Raw genomic sequence first — 19364 nt, 5'->3', positions numbered from 1 at the left:
GTGGGACTCGTGATGAAAAACACATTCTTTTTCCCAGCTCTGCCAAGGACTGGGCTTAAATGTTGATAGCAGAGAAGTTCAACAATACACTTAAAATAGGAATGCTAGATTCTTGTATACCCCAGGAAAAATAAAGAACACTGAAGATATAAAAGCACAAGACTTCAAACACCTTGAAATATCTTGAATCTAATTTCACTGTTTCTTTGCACTCTGCGGAGTGGCAAATTTTGTATGTTTCCCTAAAGGCAAGGAGGGAAACCAGTGGAAATACCACAAAATGCTTTAAATAACAAACCAAAAGTTTTCTCAACAGCAGTTTAAGAAAATCACAGGGAAAATGTTAACTTTCTCAAAATTAGCAACTTTGATAATTAGCAATAAATGATAAGGGAACCCTCCGCTGATATCAAGTAATAGGGTAACAATAGGTTTACTGCAGGCATGGGGTATCTTATGTGACACCCACCAAAAGGACATCAGAATAGGGAGCACCTAGAAGGCTCTGAGGGAGCTGAGAACCAGACCTGGGAGGATGGTAAGGAAGTACTGTCACTCATTGGGAACTGGCTGGGGACTTGGATGCCTTCTTCAGACAACAGCCAGCCCTCTCAGTCACTATGCTATCATAGTTCATCCAGCAGCACTGTTGTTATCTGTCTTTCCCTTCCCCATCTTATCCCAGACCTTAGAAAGCTCTGAGAATACATAGCATGACAAGCAAAGACTGGGAAAGCCACTGATGAGGTCAACTACCTCATCTCGGGTATTCCTCTGAGCTTCTGGAAATGGACTAAGGAATCTCTGTAAAGGTGTAAATGCCCCCAAAATATTACCTGAAGTGGGTTGAAAAACCATTTTTGACAGTTAGTTAACTTCTCTACTCAGCAAATGCTCATCATGACAAGGAAGACTACCATGATCTATTGGTAGGAACAAGACTTAGCTCACAAATACAAACCAGGAATAAGAACTCACAGTGTTCTGGTTTTGTATTAAAGCAAACTTCAGAACTTTTAATCGTTCAAACTGTGACAGATCATAAGAACTTGATAGGTGGTTCAATGATTGCAACTGCAAGCACTCCAATTTTGGAAAAATCAGCTGTGGGTAAGAACACTGGAACAGCAATACATATTTTTTTCACTAAGGCTATGATACTTTCCATTCTGTAAGTCAAGCACTGCAGAAAAAAATGCTGTGAAGTAGTAGGTGTCTTGGGACGGTCAAAAGTCTGCAATCGTGTAAACAGAGGCTGAGAGCCATCAGGTTGTACATCTGAAGATTCATTTGCCAATTCAACATGCATCTGTGTTCTCAAACACTGAAGTAACTGACCATACTGCAGAAAACCCACATATTACTAAACCAGCCCAAATTTGATCCATTTATGTCTACCAGTGAAAAGGAACGGAAAACATTTTTCTATAAATGGTTAGGCCAATCTTCAAGGACACCCATACCCCAAGACAACCAGCAACATACAAGGCTGCATAGGTAATCTTCAAGTATCAGGAGGAAAACAGGTTTCACCGGAACTGCATAAACACATATATTCATTTCAGATATACCATGCTCTTTTTTTTTTTTTTAATTTCGTGTGAACATTTCAGTTAGAGTAAAAAATCTTGATGCCCATTCCATTTTAATATATTCAAGCAAAGCTCCTGGGAAGGTTTCCAGAGAGTTAGATTGCTCTAAAATTGGCCATGCATTAAATAAAGCTTTGTCTACAAAAGGCCAAAGAGTAACCGATACAGGCTCTGTACATTCACTCAGCACAAGGTTCCCGTAGCTCGAAAGCATTCTCAGAGACAGACAACAAATCAGATCGCAGCTCTGGAGAATCATTCTCTGCCTCTTCCAGCAGCCCTGCCAGCTCACAACAGGACAAGAGCCCACCACCTGCTTCCTGAGGAATGTGTAATCCACCTCCTCTGTTCCCCAAAGGTCCTCCTACTTTACACACGGGCTGCCCTTCATTCATTCCACAGCCTTCACCTTTCATCTCTAAGAGATTCATTAATGATAACTGCGCAAAGGTTCTCTTGAACAGCACCACAAAAAAGAAAAGCCTTCAGCCTTACATTTTGCAGTGAAACACACACTCAAATCTGGAGAGTACCGAGCCAGCCACTAAAAGCCACTGCAGCAAAGGATTCTTTTCCATGGGTACCTGGCTTCTTTTCACATTACCTGCTTCGGTGTACTTCAATCCCACTTTTTCTTCTGTGTCCTTTGTCTTTGGGGGTGGCCAGACAGCTTGGAGTCTGCCTGGAGTCCTATCGTCCTGCTCAGTGGGGCTGTGGTCAGGCTGTTGAAAAAGTAGGTAAAGGAAAGAGTATATTACATGAAATGTGGCCAGGGCGAATTAATCCCTGAAACATGCTAACCCTAATTCTAAAATTAATTTTCATGGCCAGTTGCCCAGTGCACTCATTCACTGTAATTGAAACATTGCACTACAGAGTGACCCTTTACCACAAAGGTAAAGTAATCAGTAAGGGTGGAAAAAACAACAATATAAAACAAAACAAAACCCCCTGAAGGCCAAGTATGATACAATTAATAGATGATGCTTATAACTTTTTTTTTTTAATCACAAACTCTGAGCTGAAGATACAGATATAAATGTTCTATAATCAGGTACGTTTATAGGAATGATTATACATGGGTCCCAAACAACTCCAGGGTTATTTATAATATAAAGACTAGTTTTGCATTTTCCATGAACATCAGCTGTAGGTCAAGATACATTTCTCTAAGCACTCGACACTGCTGATTTTTTTCTTTCCTTTAAGTAAATGATATAGCCTTCATATTGAAGCCATTTTCATAGGGGTTGATTTTTACAACTAGGAGAATGCTAGATTGTGTTTAATTTTCAACTACATTCTAAGAATGTTTCCAAAAGATTTTTAAATTTTTAACACCTTAAATGATCAACTACACAAGAGGGAATGATAACTATATGCTGAGATTATACTAAAATTCTACTGTTCTTATGAATGTTTAAGATCTACTGGCAGGTTGTTTGCTAGTCTTTGTAAGTGACCTGAATTGATTTTCTTACTAGTAACACTAATTCACTAATTAGGTGGTTACCATGTGCCAACTTCACTTACTCTACAACTCCTGTGTAGGTAAGGGTGATGATTTTCTTCATCTTGTAGATGAGAGGATGGAGGCTCAGAGGTGATCGAGGTCAACCCAGTCAGTAAATGGCAGAGTTAGAATTAAAACCAGGTCTTGTTCCAAACCCGGTGATCAGGATGCCTTATAACCAACATGGAACATTTTTATCACGTCACAAACTCATATTTTGCCAAATGACAGGCTTTCAAAGTTAAAATGGAGTTTCTGCAGAGTTATAATTAAGAGGTAAGGGAATGTGGACTATATCTCCCCATTGCATTGCTTCCTTGTGTTGCTTAATTTTTCACAAGAACATCTACTATGAGGGGCGCCTGGGTGGCTCAGCTGGTTAAGGGTCTGCCTTCAGCTCAGGTCATGATCCCACGGTCCTGGGATCAAGCCCCACATTGGACTCCCTGCTCAGCGGGCAGCCTGCTTCTCCCTCTCTACCGCTGGTATTCTCTCATGTTCTCTCTTTCTCTCAAATAAATAAAATGTTAAAAAAAAAAACATCTATCAGTGTTTAAACTCAGCGACAGCTTCCCCTTTCTACCCACACATCATTCTGTATATCCCTCTTAGAACACTCCAGAAAAATACAAGGAAGAAAAAAGTCGCTCGCTTGACTCCTCACAGGGACGATTTGATCCTAATCCTCTTTCACCTACAAGACACTCCCTAACAATAGGTCACTGGGATCCACTTTGACAGGAAACCTGAAAAAGCAATACGGCAGCATTGCACATTGCGACAAAATACGTAACCCAATTCTACATACGCTTTTGGACTCGGGGGGGCCATCCCCTGGCCTTGACCTGGATCTTTCAAACACAGCTCTGAGAGACTCCTTCTCATGCTTCATCTTGCGCTTGAGAGCCTCCAGCTCTGAGGTGTCAGCTGTGGGCCCCTTTTTGGGGGGACGAACAAATATGGCTTTGAAGGCCTCCAGGGCTGTCTCTGGAGGCTTGGGCTTCACCTCTCCCCCCTGGCTTTGGACTCCGGTGGGGCCGCCCTGGCTCTCCTGGGCAGCACTGCAGCCCACCTCGTCCTTCCTGGGCGGCTCAGGGTCCTCTGCCTTGGGCACGTCGAGGACGAACAGCTGGGAGAGCTGCTCCAGGAGCGTGCGCGCGGCCCTGGGCTCCCCGGCGGGCTCCCCCGCGGGCTCCCCGGCCTTCCCCGCCTGAGGCCCCGCCTGCGCTAGGGACTTGTGAACGGGCTGCGTCAGCTTGAGCCAGGCCAAGTCCGCATCCTTCGGTCTGACCTCGGGGATGGTCTCCCCGGGCCCCGCCGCAGCCCCCCTCCTGAGCACGCGCAGCCCGCTGAAGAAGGCCGGGAGCTGGAGCGGCCTCTCCCCCGGGGCTGCCTGCGCCGGCGAGGCGTGCTGGGGGCCGCCGGCGGGCACGGCCGGGTCGCTGGGCGCGGGGAGGACGGGGCCCCGCTGACCCCCGGCGCGTCCGCTGCGGGGGCTGCGCCCCGTCCGAGGGCCCCCGGCGCCGGGCTCCGGGCCGCCGCCTGGGCCACACGCAGTCCTTCGAGGACCGTCGGCGCGGGGCTCGGCCGCGGCCGCCTCCGCAGCGGGGCCGGGCTCCCCGCAGGCTCGTGGCCCTCCCCCGGGCTCCGGGGAAGGCTCCGGGGCGAGGCCGGGGGCCCGGGGCTGGCGGCCGTCGCTGCCCCCTTCTGGCCGCCGCCCGCCGCCGTCGTCCGAGTCGGAGTCGCTGGTGGTGCTCACGAGGGTCCCTCGAACCAAGGTCGCGCCGTCTCCGTTCACACTCGGGGCGCCGAGCGGCAGCCGCTGCGGGGCGGGGGGCGCCGTCCCTGCGTCCGCTCGGCCCTGACCTCCCTGCGACCCCGGCCCCGCGTCGGCCCCCGCGGTCCTGCCGTCGGGGCCCAGGTCGGGCGGCCCCCGGGCCTCAGCCGGCGGCGACCCGGAGCCGGAGCCGGAGCCCGAGCCGGAGCCCGAGCCGGAGCCGGAGCCGGAGCCCGAGCCCGAGCCCGAGCCCGAGCCCGAGCCCGAGCCGCCGCGGGGGCCCCCGAGCGGAGGCCCCGGCGCCCCCGCGAAGCTGTGCAGCGCCCTCAGGGCGGCGTCCTCCTGGCCGGGCCTCGCAGACTGCGGCGTCCTCGCGGAGCCCAGCAGAGCTCGCGGAGGGAGCTTGCTCGGGGCCCACGGCGCCGCCTCAGGCCTGGCTTCGGCTTCCCCGGGCTCCGCGACGGCCCCGCCGCCCCGCGGGGGCTCGGCGGCGCGCTCCATGTCCGTCAGGCTCCGCGGGTCCTTCCGGTGCGTGCGGGGACGGCGGGGACGGCGGGGACGGCGGGGACGGCGGGGACGGCGCGGCGGGAGGGGGCCCGGACGGCGCGGGCCGCACCCCCGCTGCACGCGCACCGGGGAGGCCGCCCTCTGGGACTTCCGCGTTTATTTCTGCGGACAAAAGGGGTTTTGTCGCGCGGAAAGTCATCCCGGCCCAGGACCGCGCTGCGGGCCCCGCCCCGGTGCCTCCCGGGGGCCCGCGACTTCCTCCCCGTGAGCGCCGGAGACTCGGGCAGGGGGGCGGCGGCGGCGGGCGGACCCTGCGGGCGGACCCTGCGGGCCCTGGGCCCCCGCGCGCCGGCACCCCCGGGACTCAGCGGGGAGCAGCACAGGAGGCCGGACAGGCTGGTGAGGGCCCCCTTCTGCCGTCTAAAGGTCGGCGGGCAGCCGACCCCGTCCAGGCCGGACCCAGCGGCATACCCAGAGGCAGCTGCTCACAAAGCCCAGAGCAAAGAGATAAAAGAAAGAGATGACCTCAAAATGCCCAGAACTCTCAAAGGCAGTAATTTACTGCTCTTGAAGCTTTTTTTTTTTTTTTTTTTTTTTAATCCTTTCTTCCGCTTCCCTGCAGGTTTCATCTGGAATGCAGATTTTGGCTGCTGGGGCCAGAGAAGGAAAAAAAAAAAAAAAAGAAAAAAAAACCAACACAACTGGTTTCAGATTACTGCTGTTTTCGCCCTGCCCCAGTGTCTCCCTGCTCGGCAAACAGGTACTCAGGCAAGCACGCCCACCACGCCCAGCGGCCACCAGCCTTAGGCTGCCAGAGTATACAGCGGGCGGCAGGAACGATCACCCTCCACGCACTCTGTGCCAACCTTGGGCTTCTGCTCCCCTGGCTCTGACTTCCTGGTTCCCTCAGGAGTCCTGGTGGCTGAAGGGCACCCCTCTCTGCTTCAGTTATCCAACCAACTAAGTGAAACCTGGCATGATACGAGGTAGCACCCAACCTGCCTTGTAGAGCAAAGCAAATTCAGCAAAGGTCCCCACAAAGCCACATTCCCCTAAAGGGCGAAACATCTGAAAGGTCTCTGTCAGGTTTCGATCACGGACCCAATTTGCCTAAAGCAAGAACAGGACAGACGAAATCAGCACCAAACATCAGCTCAAGATAGTTTCCAGCACTCTGGTTATGTACTGGGAACCCGGCAACCAAGAACGTGCAAAAGCTGCAGCTCTGTTTGCTAGCTGCACAGCTGCCTCTTGGGCCGGTTCCTGCCCTGCTGAAGGTCTCGGGGTGTCAGCAGGCATTTAGTAAGCACCTGGGATGGACAAGTAAGTTACGGTGCAGCTCAGGACAAACTGCCTTAAAACTAATCACTTGGCTCTCAGAGTGTTAACACAACAGAATTGAGTGTTAAACACAACAGCAATTTATTCTGCAAAACAGAAGCAGTAGCCACGAGCAGAGCAAAGCAACAGCCTGGCTTGATCTGCATCGGACAACGGCTGTGAATATCATGCTGATGACTTGAATCACATCCCCCCAAAGGTATTAATACTGAGAATTCTGATTGCAACACTTTTCCAGCAATGCATTCAAAAAGAAGTCCTCGCACCAAAAGGGTACACATATAATATCCCACCAACCCCTACGGGAAAATGAAGACCTCACTTCCTGATCCCTGATTGGACCTTGTGTCTAAATGGAGACCTGCGCCTGACGCTAGGATGTTTGGGATTATTAACTAGGGCACACTTAACCAAAAGGCCACCACGGCACAAAACTCCACCGGCACCACTTAAGCCTTAGAACAGCTTCCTGTCCAGAGGAAATGCCTATAGATAAAAATCAGACTTCTGATTCTTCAAGCCTGAGGAAAAAAGGAATCACCCCCACCAGATCATAAGATCAGGGTTCTTAAGAACTACATAGACCACCCAACACAGGACTGTGGGGAAGAGACGTGACACCTACTTGGTGTTGTCCTTTATAACTGAAAGGACGCTCTGTTTTCTCAGACCTAACTAATTATTGATTTCCAGATAAGTTTCTGAGCTGGCTTGTGTACTTGTCCCAGACAAGACATGCAATCTTCTAGACTCAAACACAGTAAGAGGCCCTCCCCATTCAACTCTCCTTCATTTATGAAGCGTAACTCTATTACAAAAAATGTGTTCCTACAACCACCATTATTAAGCACCAACTATGTCTGAGGCTCTGGGGATATAGAAATGAAGAAAACCCTAGCCTTCCAAGTTCATGAAACATTGAGTCTAATAGGGGAAATCAGCTAAGAAAGAGGTGACGTTGGGATCCCTGGGTGGCGCAGCGGTTTGGCGCCTGCCTTTGGCCCAGTGCGCGATCCTGGAGACCCGAGATCGAATCCCACATCGGGCTCCCGGTGCATGGAGCCTGCTTCTCCCTCTGCCTGTGTCTCTGCCTCTCTCTCTCTCTGTGTGACTATCACAAATAAAATAAAAATGAAAAAAAAAAAAAAGAAAGAGGTGACGTCATATTCTTATACTGTAGGTATTTTACACCCCACACTGTCTGAATAACAACAGGTAGACATAAAACAGTTCTGAATGAAAGCGAGCAGGGACTGTCTAAATAGGAAGATGAGTAAGAAAGAGCAGCCTGGTAATCCAAATAGGTCTTTGAAGATTGTCTCTCAGACCATGAGAAATGTTACTATTGCTGGTCATTTAAGGAACTGAAAAGTGTTTGACTGTAATGTTCAAATAAGAAGCCTGTAATCATAATCATAATTTTTAATCATTCCATTTTATGTGTACTTATGTATTTATTTGATTTTTTCCATTTAAATTCAATTTGCCAACATATAGTATTACACCCAGTGCTCGTCCCTGTCAAGTGCCCTCCTCAGTGCCTGTCACTCAGTCACCCCATCCCCTGCCCACCTCCCCTTCCACAATCCTTTGTTTCCCAGTTAGGAGTCTCTCATGGTTTTCCCCCTCTCTAATTTTTCCCACTCAGTTCCCCTCCTTTCTCCTATAATCCCTTTCACTATTTCTTATATTCTCTGTATGAGTGAAACCATGTAATGATTGTCCTCCGATTGACTTACTTCACTCAGCATGATACCCTCCAGTTCCTCATCCATTATTTCACCCAGCCTCCAACCCACCTTCCCTCTGGTTACCATAACTTTGTTCTTTAGAGCTAAGTTTGTTAGCTGTTTCTTAGTTTATATGTCTGTCTCTTTTTCCTTTGCTAGTTTGTTTCTTAAATACCAGGTGAGTGAAATCATATGGTATTTGTCTTTCTCTAACAGACTTATTTCACCTAGTACTATGCTCTCTTGCTCTACCCATGTTGTTGCAAATGGCAAGATTTTATGCTTTTCTATGGCTGAAAATATTCTGTTGTATGTATACACAGCACTTCTTCTTTATCATGGACATTTGGGCTGCTTCCATATCTTGGCTATTGTAAATAATGCTGCAATAATCATTGGGGTGCATATATCCCTTTTAGTGTTTTTGTATTGTGGGGGGGGAATACCCAGTATTGCGATTTCTGAATTGTAGGATAGCTCTATTTTTAACTTTTTGGAGAACCTCCACACTGTTTTCCAAAATGACTACACCAGTTTGCATTTCCACCAACAGTGCAAGAGGCTTTCTTTTTCTCCACATCTTCCTCAACACTTGTTTCTTGTGTTACTGATTTTGGCCCTTTCGATAGGTGTGAGGTGATATCTCACTGTGGTTTTGATTGGCATTTCCCTGTTGATGAGTGATGTTGAGCATCTTTTTGTGTGCCTGTTCGCTAGCTGGATGTCTTCTTTGGAAAAATGCTTGTTCATGTCTTCTGCCCATCTCTAACTGGATTATTATTGCTTTTTGGGTATTGGATTGTATTGGCTCTTTATGTATTTTGGATAGCAACTCTTTATTGGATATGGCATTTGCAAATATCTTCTAACATTCAGTAGGTTGTCATTTAGTTTTGTTGATTGTTTCACTGTGCAGAATTGTTTTATTTTGACATAGTCCCAATAGCTTATTTTTGCTTTTATTTTCCTTGCCTCAGGAGACATATCTAGAAACATGCTGACCAACACAGAGACATTACTGCCTGTGCTCTTTTCTAGAATTTTTAAGAAGCCTACAAATTTGATCTTACTTGATTGGTCTTGAAAAATGAGTCTATTTAATGCTTTAACATTTTCAGGAGGAAAAATAATCACTTCACCTGGACATCATTTATCTCAGTGTCTTATTCTGTGATGCATACTTATTAATACCTACTACACAGGGATCCCTGGGTGGCGCAGCGGTTTGGCGCCTGCCTTTGGCCCAGGGCGCGATCCTGGAGACCCGGGATCGAATCCCACGTCGGGCTCCCGGTGCATGGAGCCTGCTTCTCCCTCCGCCTGTGTCTCTGCCTCTCTCTCTCTCTCTCTCTCTGTGTGACTATCATAAATAAATAAAAATTAAAAAAAAAAATACCTACTACACAAAACCAGTAAGAGCCAAGACTTTCTCCTTTACAACCTCCCCTGAATCTCTTTTGTTCTGTATGGGTCAAAGGCAGGCCACCCTCCATGGGCCACTCTGGCATGAAGATTATTTTGTTTTGAAGGCAATTGAGGCTTTGCAGGCTCAAGAGAAGCTTTTGCCCCTCCCTTAAGTACACAGAAGAATCCATATTGGGGATTTTCCCCAGAAGAATGGTTATTACCAGAGATAAATTTTATCAGAGTGACTCATCTATATTGTAGGACAAACATCTAGTTACCAAACATCTGTTCCTATTGCCCTGTGAATTGTGTTCCTTTCCTTTAAACTCCCAGACCTCCACCCCCTTCTCCTTAGTTTAGGATAACATATATACCTAATTTTGCCTATCTTTGGAACTTCCATGTCTTTGTGGATTCTCTGTATGTATGAAATTAAATTTTATTTTCTCCTGTTAATATGCCTCCTATTTGATTTTTAGTCCAGGTAGAAGGGGACAGGAAACTCAGGCTCCTTGACACTTCTAACCTCAAGACCCTTAAACCCTGTAGCTACACCTATGCAAGAGGCCAGATTAAAGTGATTCACCTTAGACAACTAAGTCAAAACAGCATTTGACCCATGTGATGTTCTTTGTAATTATACATTTAAAACAATCGGTAGAGGAGGAGGGGCAAGATGGCAGAAGAGTAGGGTCCCAAAATCACCTGTCTCCACCAAATTACCTAGATAACCTTCAAATCGTCCTGAAAATCTACGAATTCAGCCTGAGATTTAAAGAGAGAACAGCTGGAACGCTACAGTGAGAAGAGTTCGCGCTTCTATCAAGGTAGGAAGACGGGGAAAAAGAAATAAAGACACAAAAGGCCTCCAAGGGGGAGGGGCCCGCGAGGAGCCGGGCTGAGGCTGGGGCGAGTGTCCCCAGGACAGGAGAGCCCCGTCCCGGAGACGCAGGAGCTGCACCAACCTTCCCGGGGGAAAGGGGCCCGCAGGGAGGTGGAGCAGGACCCAGGAGGGCGGGGATGCCCTCGGGCTCCCGGGGACACTAACAGACACCTGCGCCCCGGGAGATGCGCCGAGCTCCCTAAGGGCTGCAGCGCGCACGGGGGACCCGGAGCAGCTCGGGGGGGCTCGGGGGCGGCTCCGCGGAGAGGGCTGCGGGGCGGGAGCAGCTCGGAGGGGGGGGCGCTCGGGGGCAGCTCCGCGGAGGGGGCTGCGGGGCGGGAGCAGCTCGGGGGGGCTCGGGGGCGGCTCCGCGGAGGGGGCTGCGGGGCGGGAGCGCGAATCCACCAGCGCAGGCCCCGGAGCACAGGGCGCCGGGACACACCCAGGATCCGGCCTCCCCCGGGACACACAGAGGCCGGGAGGGCCCAGGACAGCGAGGACGCTCCTGCCCCGAGCTGAGCAGATCATCGGCCCCGCCCCGGAGCCTCCAGGCCCTGCAGACCCAGAGCTCCGGAGCTACTGCGGGGGCTGACTCCAGGGCTGCAGAGCTGGCCCCGCCACTGCGGTTGTTCCTCCTGGGGCCTCACGGGGTAAACAACCCCCACTGAGCCCTGCACCAGGCAGGGGCTGAGCAGCTCCCCCAAGTGCTAACACCTGAAAATCAGCACAACAGGCCCCTCCCCCAGAAGACCAGCTAGACGGACCAGTTCCAGGGAAGTTAAGGGACTTAAAGTACACAGAATCAGAAGATACTCCCCCGTTTTTTTTCTTTGTTTGTTTCTTTGTTTTTGTTTTTGTTTTATGGGGTTTTTTTTTTTTTTTTTTGGCTTTTTGATTTCTGTCTGCTTCCCCCACCCTTTTCTTTTTCCTTTCATTTTCTTTCTCTTTTTCTTCTTTTTTTCTTTTTTCTTTTTCTCTTTTCTTTCCTTCTTTCTCTCCTCTCTTTTTTCCTTTTCCCAATACAACTTGTTTTTGGCCACTCTGCACTGAGCAAAATGACTAGAAGGAAAACCTCACCTCAAAAGAAAGAATCAGAAACAGTCCTCTCTCCCACAGAGTTACAAAATCTGGATTACAATTCAATGTCAGAAAGCCAATTCAGAAGCACTATTATGCAGCTACTGGTGGCTCTAGAAAAAAGCATAAAGGACTCAAGAGACTTCATGACTGCAGAATTTAGATCCAATAGGGAAGAAATTAAAAATCAATTGAATGAGATGAAAAATCCAAACTAGAAGTCCTAACGACCAGGGTTAACGAGGTGGAAGAACGGGTGAGTGACATAGAAGACAAGTTGATGGCAAAGAGGGAAACTGAGGAAAAAAGAGACAGACAATTAAAAGACCAGGAAGACAGATTAAGGGAAATAAACGACAGCCTGAGGAAGAAAAACCTACGTGTAATTGGGGTTCCTGAGGGCGCCGAAACGGACAAAGGGCCAGAATATGTATTTGAACAAATCATAGCTGAAAACTATCCTAATCTGGGAAGGGAAACAGGCATTCAATCCAAGAAATAAAGAGATCCCCCCCTTAAATCAATAAAAACCGTTCAACACCTCGACATTTAATAGTTAACCTTGCAAATTCCAAAGATAAAGAGAAGATCCTTAAAGCAGCAAGAGACAAGAAATCCCTGACTTTTATGGGGAGGAGTATTAGGGTAACAGCAGACCTCTCCACAGAGACCTGGCAGGCCAGAAAGGGGTGGCAGGATATATTCAGGGTCCTAAATGAGAAGAACATGCAACCAAGAATACTTTATCCAGCAAGGCTCTCATTCAAAATGGAAGGAGAGATAAAGAGCTTCCAAGACAGGCAGGAACTGAAAGAGTATGTGACCTCCAAACCAGCTCTGCAAGAAATTTTAAGGGGGACACTTAAAATTCCCCTTTAAGAAGAAGCTCAGTGGAACAATCAACGAAAACAAGGACTGAATAGATATCATGGTGACACTAAACTCATACCTTTCAATAGTAACTCTGAACGTGAACGGGCTTAATCACCCCATCAAAAGGCGCAGGGTTTCAGACTGGATAAAAAAGCAGGACCCATCTATTTGCTGTCTACAAGAGACTCATTTTAGACAGAAGGACACCTACAGCCAAAAAATAAAAGGTTGGAGAACCATTTACCATTCAAATGGTCCTCAAAAGAAAGCAGGGGTAGCCATCCTTATATCAGATAAACTAAAATTTACCCCGAAGACTGTAGTGAGAGATGAAGCAAAGGATCTATCCAAACAGAGGACTTAACAATCCTCAATATATATGCCCCGAATATGGGAGCTGCCAAATATATCAATCAATTAATAACCAGTGTTAAGACATACTTAGATAATAATACACTTATACTTGGTGACTTCAATCTAGCACTTTCTACACTCGATAGGTCTTCTCAACACAACATCTCCAAAGAAACAAGAGCTTTAAATGATACACTGGACCAGATGGATTTCACAGATATCTACAGAACTTTACGTCCAAACTCAACTGAATACACATTCTTCTCAAGTGCACATGGAATTTTCTCCAGAATAGACCACATACAGGGTCACAAATCAGGTCTGAACCAATACCAAAAGATTCGGATCGTCCCCTGCATATTCTCAGACCATAATGCCTTTAAATTAGAACTAAATCACAACAAGAAGTTTGGAAGGACCTCAAACACGTGGAGGTTAAGGACCATCCTGCTAAAAGATGAAAGGGTCAATCAGGAAATTAAGGAAGAATTAAAATATTCATGGAAACTAATGAGAATGAAGATACAACCGTTCAAAATCTTTGGGACGCAGCAAAAGCAGTCCTGAGGGGGAAATACAACGCAATACAAGCATCCATTCAAAAACTGGAAAGAACTCAAATACAAAAGCTAACCTTACACATAAAGGAGCTAGAGAAAAAACAGCAAATAGATCCTACACCCAGCAGAAGAAGAGAGTTAATTAAGATTTGAGCAGAACTCAACGAAATCGAGACCAGAAGAACTGTGGAACAGATCAACAGAATCAGGAGTTGGTTCTTTGAAAGAATTAATAAGATAGATAAACCATTAGCCAACCTTATTAAAAAGAAGAGAGAGAAGACTCAAATTAATAAAATCATGAATGGGAAAGGAGAGATCACTACCAACAGCAAGGAAATACAAACGATTTTAAAAACATATTATGAACAGCTATACGCCAATAAATCAGGCAATCTAGAAGAAATGGACGCATTTCTGGAAAGCCACAAACTACCAAAACTGGAACAAGAAGAAATAGAAAACCTGAAGAGGCCAATAACCAGGGAGGAAATTGAAGCAGTCATCAAAAACCTCCCAAGACACAAAAGTCCAGGGCCAGATGGCTTCTCAGGGGAATTCTATCAAATGTTTAAAGAAGAAACCATACCTATTCTACTAAAGCTGTTTGGAAAGATAGAAAGAGATGGAGTACTTCCAAATTCATTCTATGAGGCCAGCATCACCTTAATTCCAAACCAGACAAAGACCCCACCAAAAAGGAGAATTACAGACCAATATCCCTGGTGAACATGGATGCAAAAATTCTCAACAAGATACTAGCCAATAGGATCCAACAGTACATTAAGAAAATTATTCACCATGACCAAGTAGGATTTATCCCCGGGACACAAGGCTGGTTCAACACCCGTAAAACAATCAATGTGATTCATCATATCAGCAAGAGAAAACCCAAGAACCATATGATCCTCTCATTAGATGCAGAGAAAGCATTTGACAAAATACAGCATCCATTCCTGATCAAAACTCTTCAGAGTGTAGGGATAGAGGGAACATTCCTCAGCATCTTAAAAGCCATCTACGAAAAGCCCACAGCCAATATCATTCTCAATGGGGAAGCACTGGGAGCCTTTCCCCTAAGATCAGGAACAAGACAGGGATGTCCACTCTCACCACTGCTATTCAACATAGTACTGGAAGTCCTAACCTCAGTATTCAGACAACAAAAAGACATTAAAGGCATTCAAATTGGCAAAGAAGAAGTCAAACTCTCACTCTTTGCCGATGACATGATACTCTACATAGAAAACCCCAAAGCCTCCACCCCAAGATTGCTAGAACTCATACAGCAATTTGGTAGCGTGGCAGGATACAAAATCAATGCCCGGAAATCAGTGGCATTTCTATACACTAACAATGAGACTGAAAAAGAGAAATTAAGGAGTCAATACCACTTACAATTGCACCCAAAAGCATAAGATACCTAGGAATAAACCTAAACAAAGAGCTAAACGATCTATACCCTAAAAACTACAGAACACTTCTGATAGAAATTGAGGACGACACAAAGAGATGGAAAAATATTCCATGCTCATGGATTGGAAGAATTAATATTGTGAAAATGTCAATGTTACCCAGGGCAAGTTACACGTTTAATGCAATCCCTATCAAAATACCATGGACTTTCTTCAGAGAGTTAGAACAAATTATTTTAAGATTTGTGTGGAATCAGAAAAGACCCCGAATAGCCAGGGGAATTTTACAAAAGAAAACCATATCTGGGGGCATCACAATGCCAGATTTCAGGTTGTACTACAAAGCTGTGGTCATCAAGACAGTGTGGTACTGGCACAAAAACAGACACATAGTTCAGTGGAACAGAATAGAGAATCCATAAGTGGACCCTGAACTTTATGGTCAACTAATATTCGATAAAGGAGGAAAGACTATCCATTGGAAGAAAGACAGTCTCTTCAATAAATGGTGCTGGGAAAATTGGACATCCACATGCAGAAGGATGAAACTAGACCACTCTCTTGCACCAGACACAAAGATAAACTCAAAATGGATGAAAGATCTAAATGTGAGACAAGATTCCATCAAAATCCTAGAGGCACAGGCAACACCCTTTTGGAACTCGGCCACAGTAACTTCTTGCAAGATACATCCAGGAAGGCAAAAGAAACAAAAGCAAAAATAAATTATTGGGACTTCATCAAGATAAGAAGCTTATGCACAGCAAAGGATACAGTCAACAAAACTAAAAGACAACCTACAGAATGGGAGAACATATTTGTAAATGACCTATCAGATAAAGGGCTATTTTCCAAAGTCTATAAAGAACTTATTAAACTCAACACCAAAGAAACAAACAATCCAATCATGAAATGGGCAAAAGACATGAAGAGAAATCTCACAGAGGAAGACATAGACATGGCCAACAAGCACATGAGAAAATGCTCCGCATCACTTGCCATCAGGGAAATACAAACCAAAACCACAATGAGATACCACCTCACACCAGTGAGAATGGGGAAAATTAACAAGGCAGGAAACCACAAATGTTGGAGAGGATGCGGAGAAAGGGGAACCCTCTTACACTGTTGGTGGGAATGTGAACTGGTACAGCCACTCTGGAAAACTGTGTGGAGGTTCCTCAAAGAGTTAAAAACAGACCTGCCCTACGACCCAGCAATTGCACTGTTGGGGATTTACCCCCAAAGATTCAGATGCAATGAAATGCCGGGACACCTGCACCCCGATGTTTCTAGCAGCAATGTCCACAACAGCCAAACTGTGGAAGGAGCCTCGGTGTCCATCGACAGATGAATGGATAAAGAAGATGTGGTTTATGTATACAATGGAATATTACTCAGCCATTAGAAACGACAAATACCCACCATTTGCTTCAACGTGGATGAGACTGGAGGGTATTTGCTGAGTGAAATAAGTCAATCGGAGAAGGACAAAAATTATATGTTCTCATTCACTTGGGGAATATAAATAATAGTGAAAGGGAATATAAGGGAAGGGAGAAGAAATGGGCAGGAAATATCAGAAAGGGAGACAGAACATAAAGACTCCTAACTCTGGGAAACGAACTAGGGGTGATGGAAGGGGAGGAGAGTGGGGGGTGGGGGTGAATGGGTGACGGGCACTGAGTGGGGCACTTGATGGGATGAGCACTGGGTGTTATTCTGTATGTTGGCAAATTGAACACCAATAAAAATAAATTTATTATTTAAAAAAATAAAATAAAAAAATAAAACAATTGGTACCCAGGGGCACCTGGGTGGCTCAGTCATTTAAGCATCTATCTGCCTCCAGCTCAGGTCATATCCCCAGTGTTTTGGGATTGGGGCTCCCTGCTGAGTGGGGAGTCCGCTTCTCCCTCACCTTGCCCCCCCCAATCCCTCAGCTGCTCACTCTTATGTACTCTGGCCCTCTTGCTCTCTCTCTCAAACAAATAAATAAAATCTTAAAAAAAAGTGATACCCAACTACTTGAAAGTGAACACATATTTGAGTGTAGAATTTACTTGTAGTGAATTCTCCATGTTTCTCCCATCTCACCATCCTCTCAGACTGAGGCTGAGGGCAACTATACCTCATGATAATAAAATCAGTCTAACAAACTGATACCCAGTGAAATAAGCCTAAAAGAGTGCAACAAAAGAGGCACATCACCGGAGGGCAGTCAGTAGAACCCAGCTTCTTGGATCTCATAAAAAGGAATGAGCATTAAAAAGCATTTTTAAAGTCAATTTGCAGAAATTGGACATTGCCTAAAAGAAAAAAATCTCCTAAAGTCCTCCTAACCTCTACTCTTCGAAGCCGTACCCCACATCATTCAGTTTAGATAATTCCTCCTTCCCCCCACATTCTCATAAGACCTCAGAAAGGCAAGGGAAAAGTGAGGCAAGTGAGATTAGTTTCATGGTGTTAGGCTACATGATTCTCCTCCTGTTTCTTTTACCCAACTTATTTCAAGTTCTGGGTCTGCTTTTAATGACTAATTGCTTCCAGCTTCTAAAGTGGTTCAACTAGCTTCATGTGAGGATTGCTTGAGAAAAGTAGAAAGGAGTTAAAATTACTAAGATTAAGAATGTAGAAACAATTTCTGTGGAAGAGAAGTTTAGACCAGTGGACTGGGGAGAGTAAGTAAGTAAGCAATGGATAAAGATGTGAGTGGGATAATGAATGGAGATAGGTTTTTGGGTTTAGGAAGGGTGTTTTAGTAAATGAAGTCTGATATGAATGGTGAGATCTGAGGAAATTATGACATCACAAGCACTAAAAAAAAAAAAGACTTGTTAAATAAACAACATCCTTTGAAAGGAGTTTAGGATTCTGAAAGAATGTACGTAGAATCAAATTGCTGGGAAGCTGAATGGGATTTCAGAAATATTAGAAATCAACTATTTCAACATTCTTGTTTTAAAGATGAAGCCACTTGAAGTCAAGAGAAGCTAAAGAATTGGTACCAGTTCATACTTCTCAGGTGCAGCAACAAGATGGGAAACAGGTATCCTAACTCCTGTGCACCTGCCATCTCCCTACTGCCCCTGGTCTGTGAGCTTAGCTTCTTCCTAAGAAGCATCCTCCTTAGGTTTTCCACATTTTCAAAATGGAATCATAAGGCCAAATAAAAGACAAAGCCAGAGACGACCTTAAACTTTTTTTTTTTTTTCTTTTTTGACTTTAAACTTCTCTATATCAGCTTTGTGACATCTTCCCTGCCTTCTTGGTACAGCTTCCCTCTGCCCACTAACACAACACCCACACCAGCCCCTCTAGGTCAGCCTATGAGAAGCTGGCAACTCCTTTTAACTAATTGTTTTAAAAAAAAAAAAAAAAAGGTGGGGTACCTGGGTGGCTCAGTGGTTGAGCATCTGTCTTTGACTCAGGGCATGATCCCGGAGTCCTGGAATTGAGTCCTACATCAGACTTCCTGCAAGGAGCCTGCTTCTCCCTCTGCCTGTGTCTCTGCCTCTCTCTCTGTGTGTCTCTCATGAATAAATAAATAAAATCTTTAATAAACAAATAAACAACAGTCTCCCCTATTACAAGGGCAGGTCTCAGGGATGAAGGCTTTTTTCTACTGAGAGGTCTTAGTGTAACGTGTTGCTAAGCCTGGTTCCATTGAGCAGTATTAAATCTTGAGGGGAAATGAGTCAAATGTTGGTAACAGACTAGAAGACTCTGAGAGTCTAACAGAGAGACAAGGGCAGACTTGTGAGGATGAAAGCAAATAAGAGATTTCATCTTTTATGTGATCTTTCAAAGAGCAGGAGCCAGAGCAGTGTGCACAGTTAAGATCCTGGCCTTGGGTCTTGGGCTCACATCCTACTCTGCTCCTTCCAGAAACTTGACCTTGGGAGCAACCTATGCCTCATCTTCCTCACCCGGATTAGGAGCATTAAGTGAACTAATATATTTGGCACTCTCATCAATGTCTGGCATATAGTAGGTGCTACATGGTCATGATATATATTTTTTTTAATTTATTTATGATAGTCACACAGAGAGAGAGAGAGAGAGGCAGAGACACAGGCAGAGGGAGAAGCAGGCTCCATGCACCCGGAGTCCGAGGTGGGATTCGATCCCGGGTCTCCAGGATTGCACCCTGGGCCAAAGGCAGGCGCTAAACCGCTGTGCCACCCAGGGGTCCCTATATTTTCATAGCAAATCAACAACTTTCCTAAAGCAATCAATCAACATTTAAGAGATTTTTTTTAACCTTGTCAACATAAAACAAGTATTTACAGAGAAGCTGACAGCCCAAGCAGGAAGCCGCCCCTCCCAATTCCT

The 19364-nt window shown here is 46.1% G+C and overlaps 1 protein-coding gene across 24 annotated transcripts in view; it reads right to left on the bottom strand.

The window, feature by feature from the left end:
- FMN1 (formin 1) overlaps positions 1 to 19364 on the bottom strand; it is a 438849-nt gene that overhangs the window by 299288 nt on the left and 120197 nt on the right. For 22 of the 24 annotated variants that reach the window (XR_013369929.1, XR_013369923.1, XR_013369924.1 and 19 more), the window contains one exon: positions 2197 to 2314. The exons of the other annotated variants lie outside the window; for them this stretch is intronic. Coding sequence is in view for 13 of the 22 variants with exons in the window: in XM_077880462.1 (XP_077736588.1) it covers positions 2197 to 2314 (118 nt within the window). In the remaining 9 variants the exon portion in view is untranslated. The remainder of the gene's footprint in view (positions 1 to 2196; positions 2315 to 19364) is intronic. 24 annotated transcript variants of the gene reach the window in all.

The sequence above is a fragment of the Canis aureus genome, chromosome 32 (assembly GCF_053574225.1).
Source record: "Canis aureus isolate CA01 chromosome 32, VMU_Caureus_v.1.0, whole genome shotgun sequence".
Lineage (NCBI taxonomy): Eukaryota > Metazoa > Chordata > Mammalia > Carnivora > Canidae > Canis > Canis aureus.
This window is presented reverse-complemented; position numbering and strand designations above follow the sequence as displayed.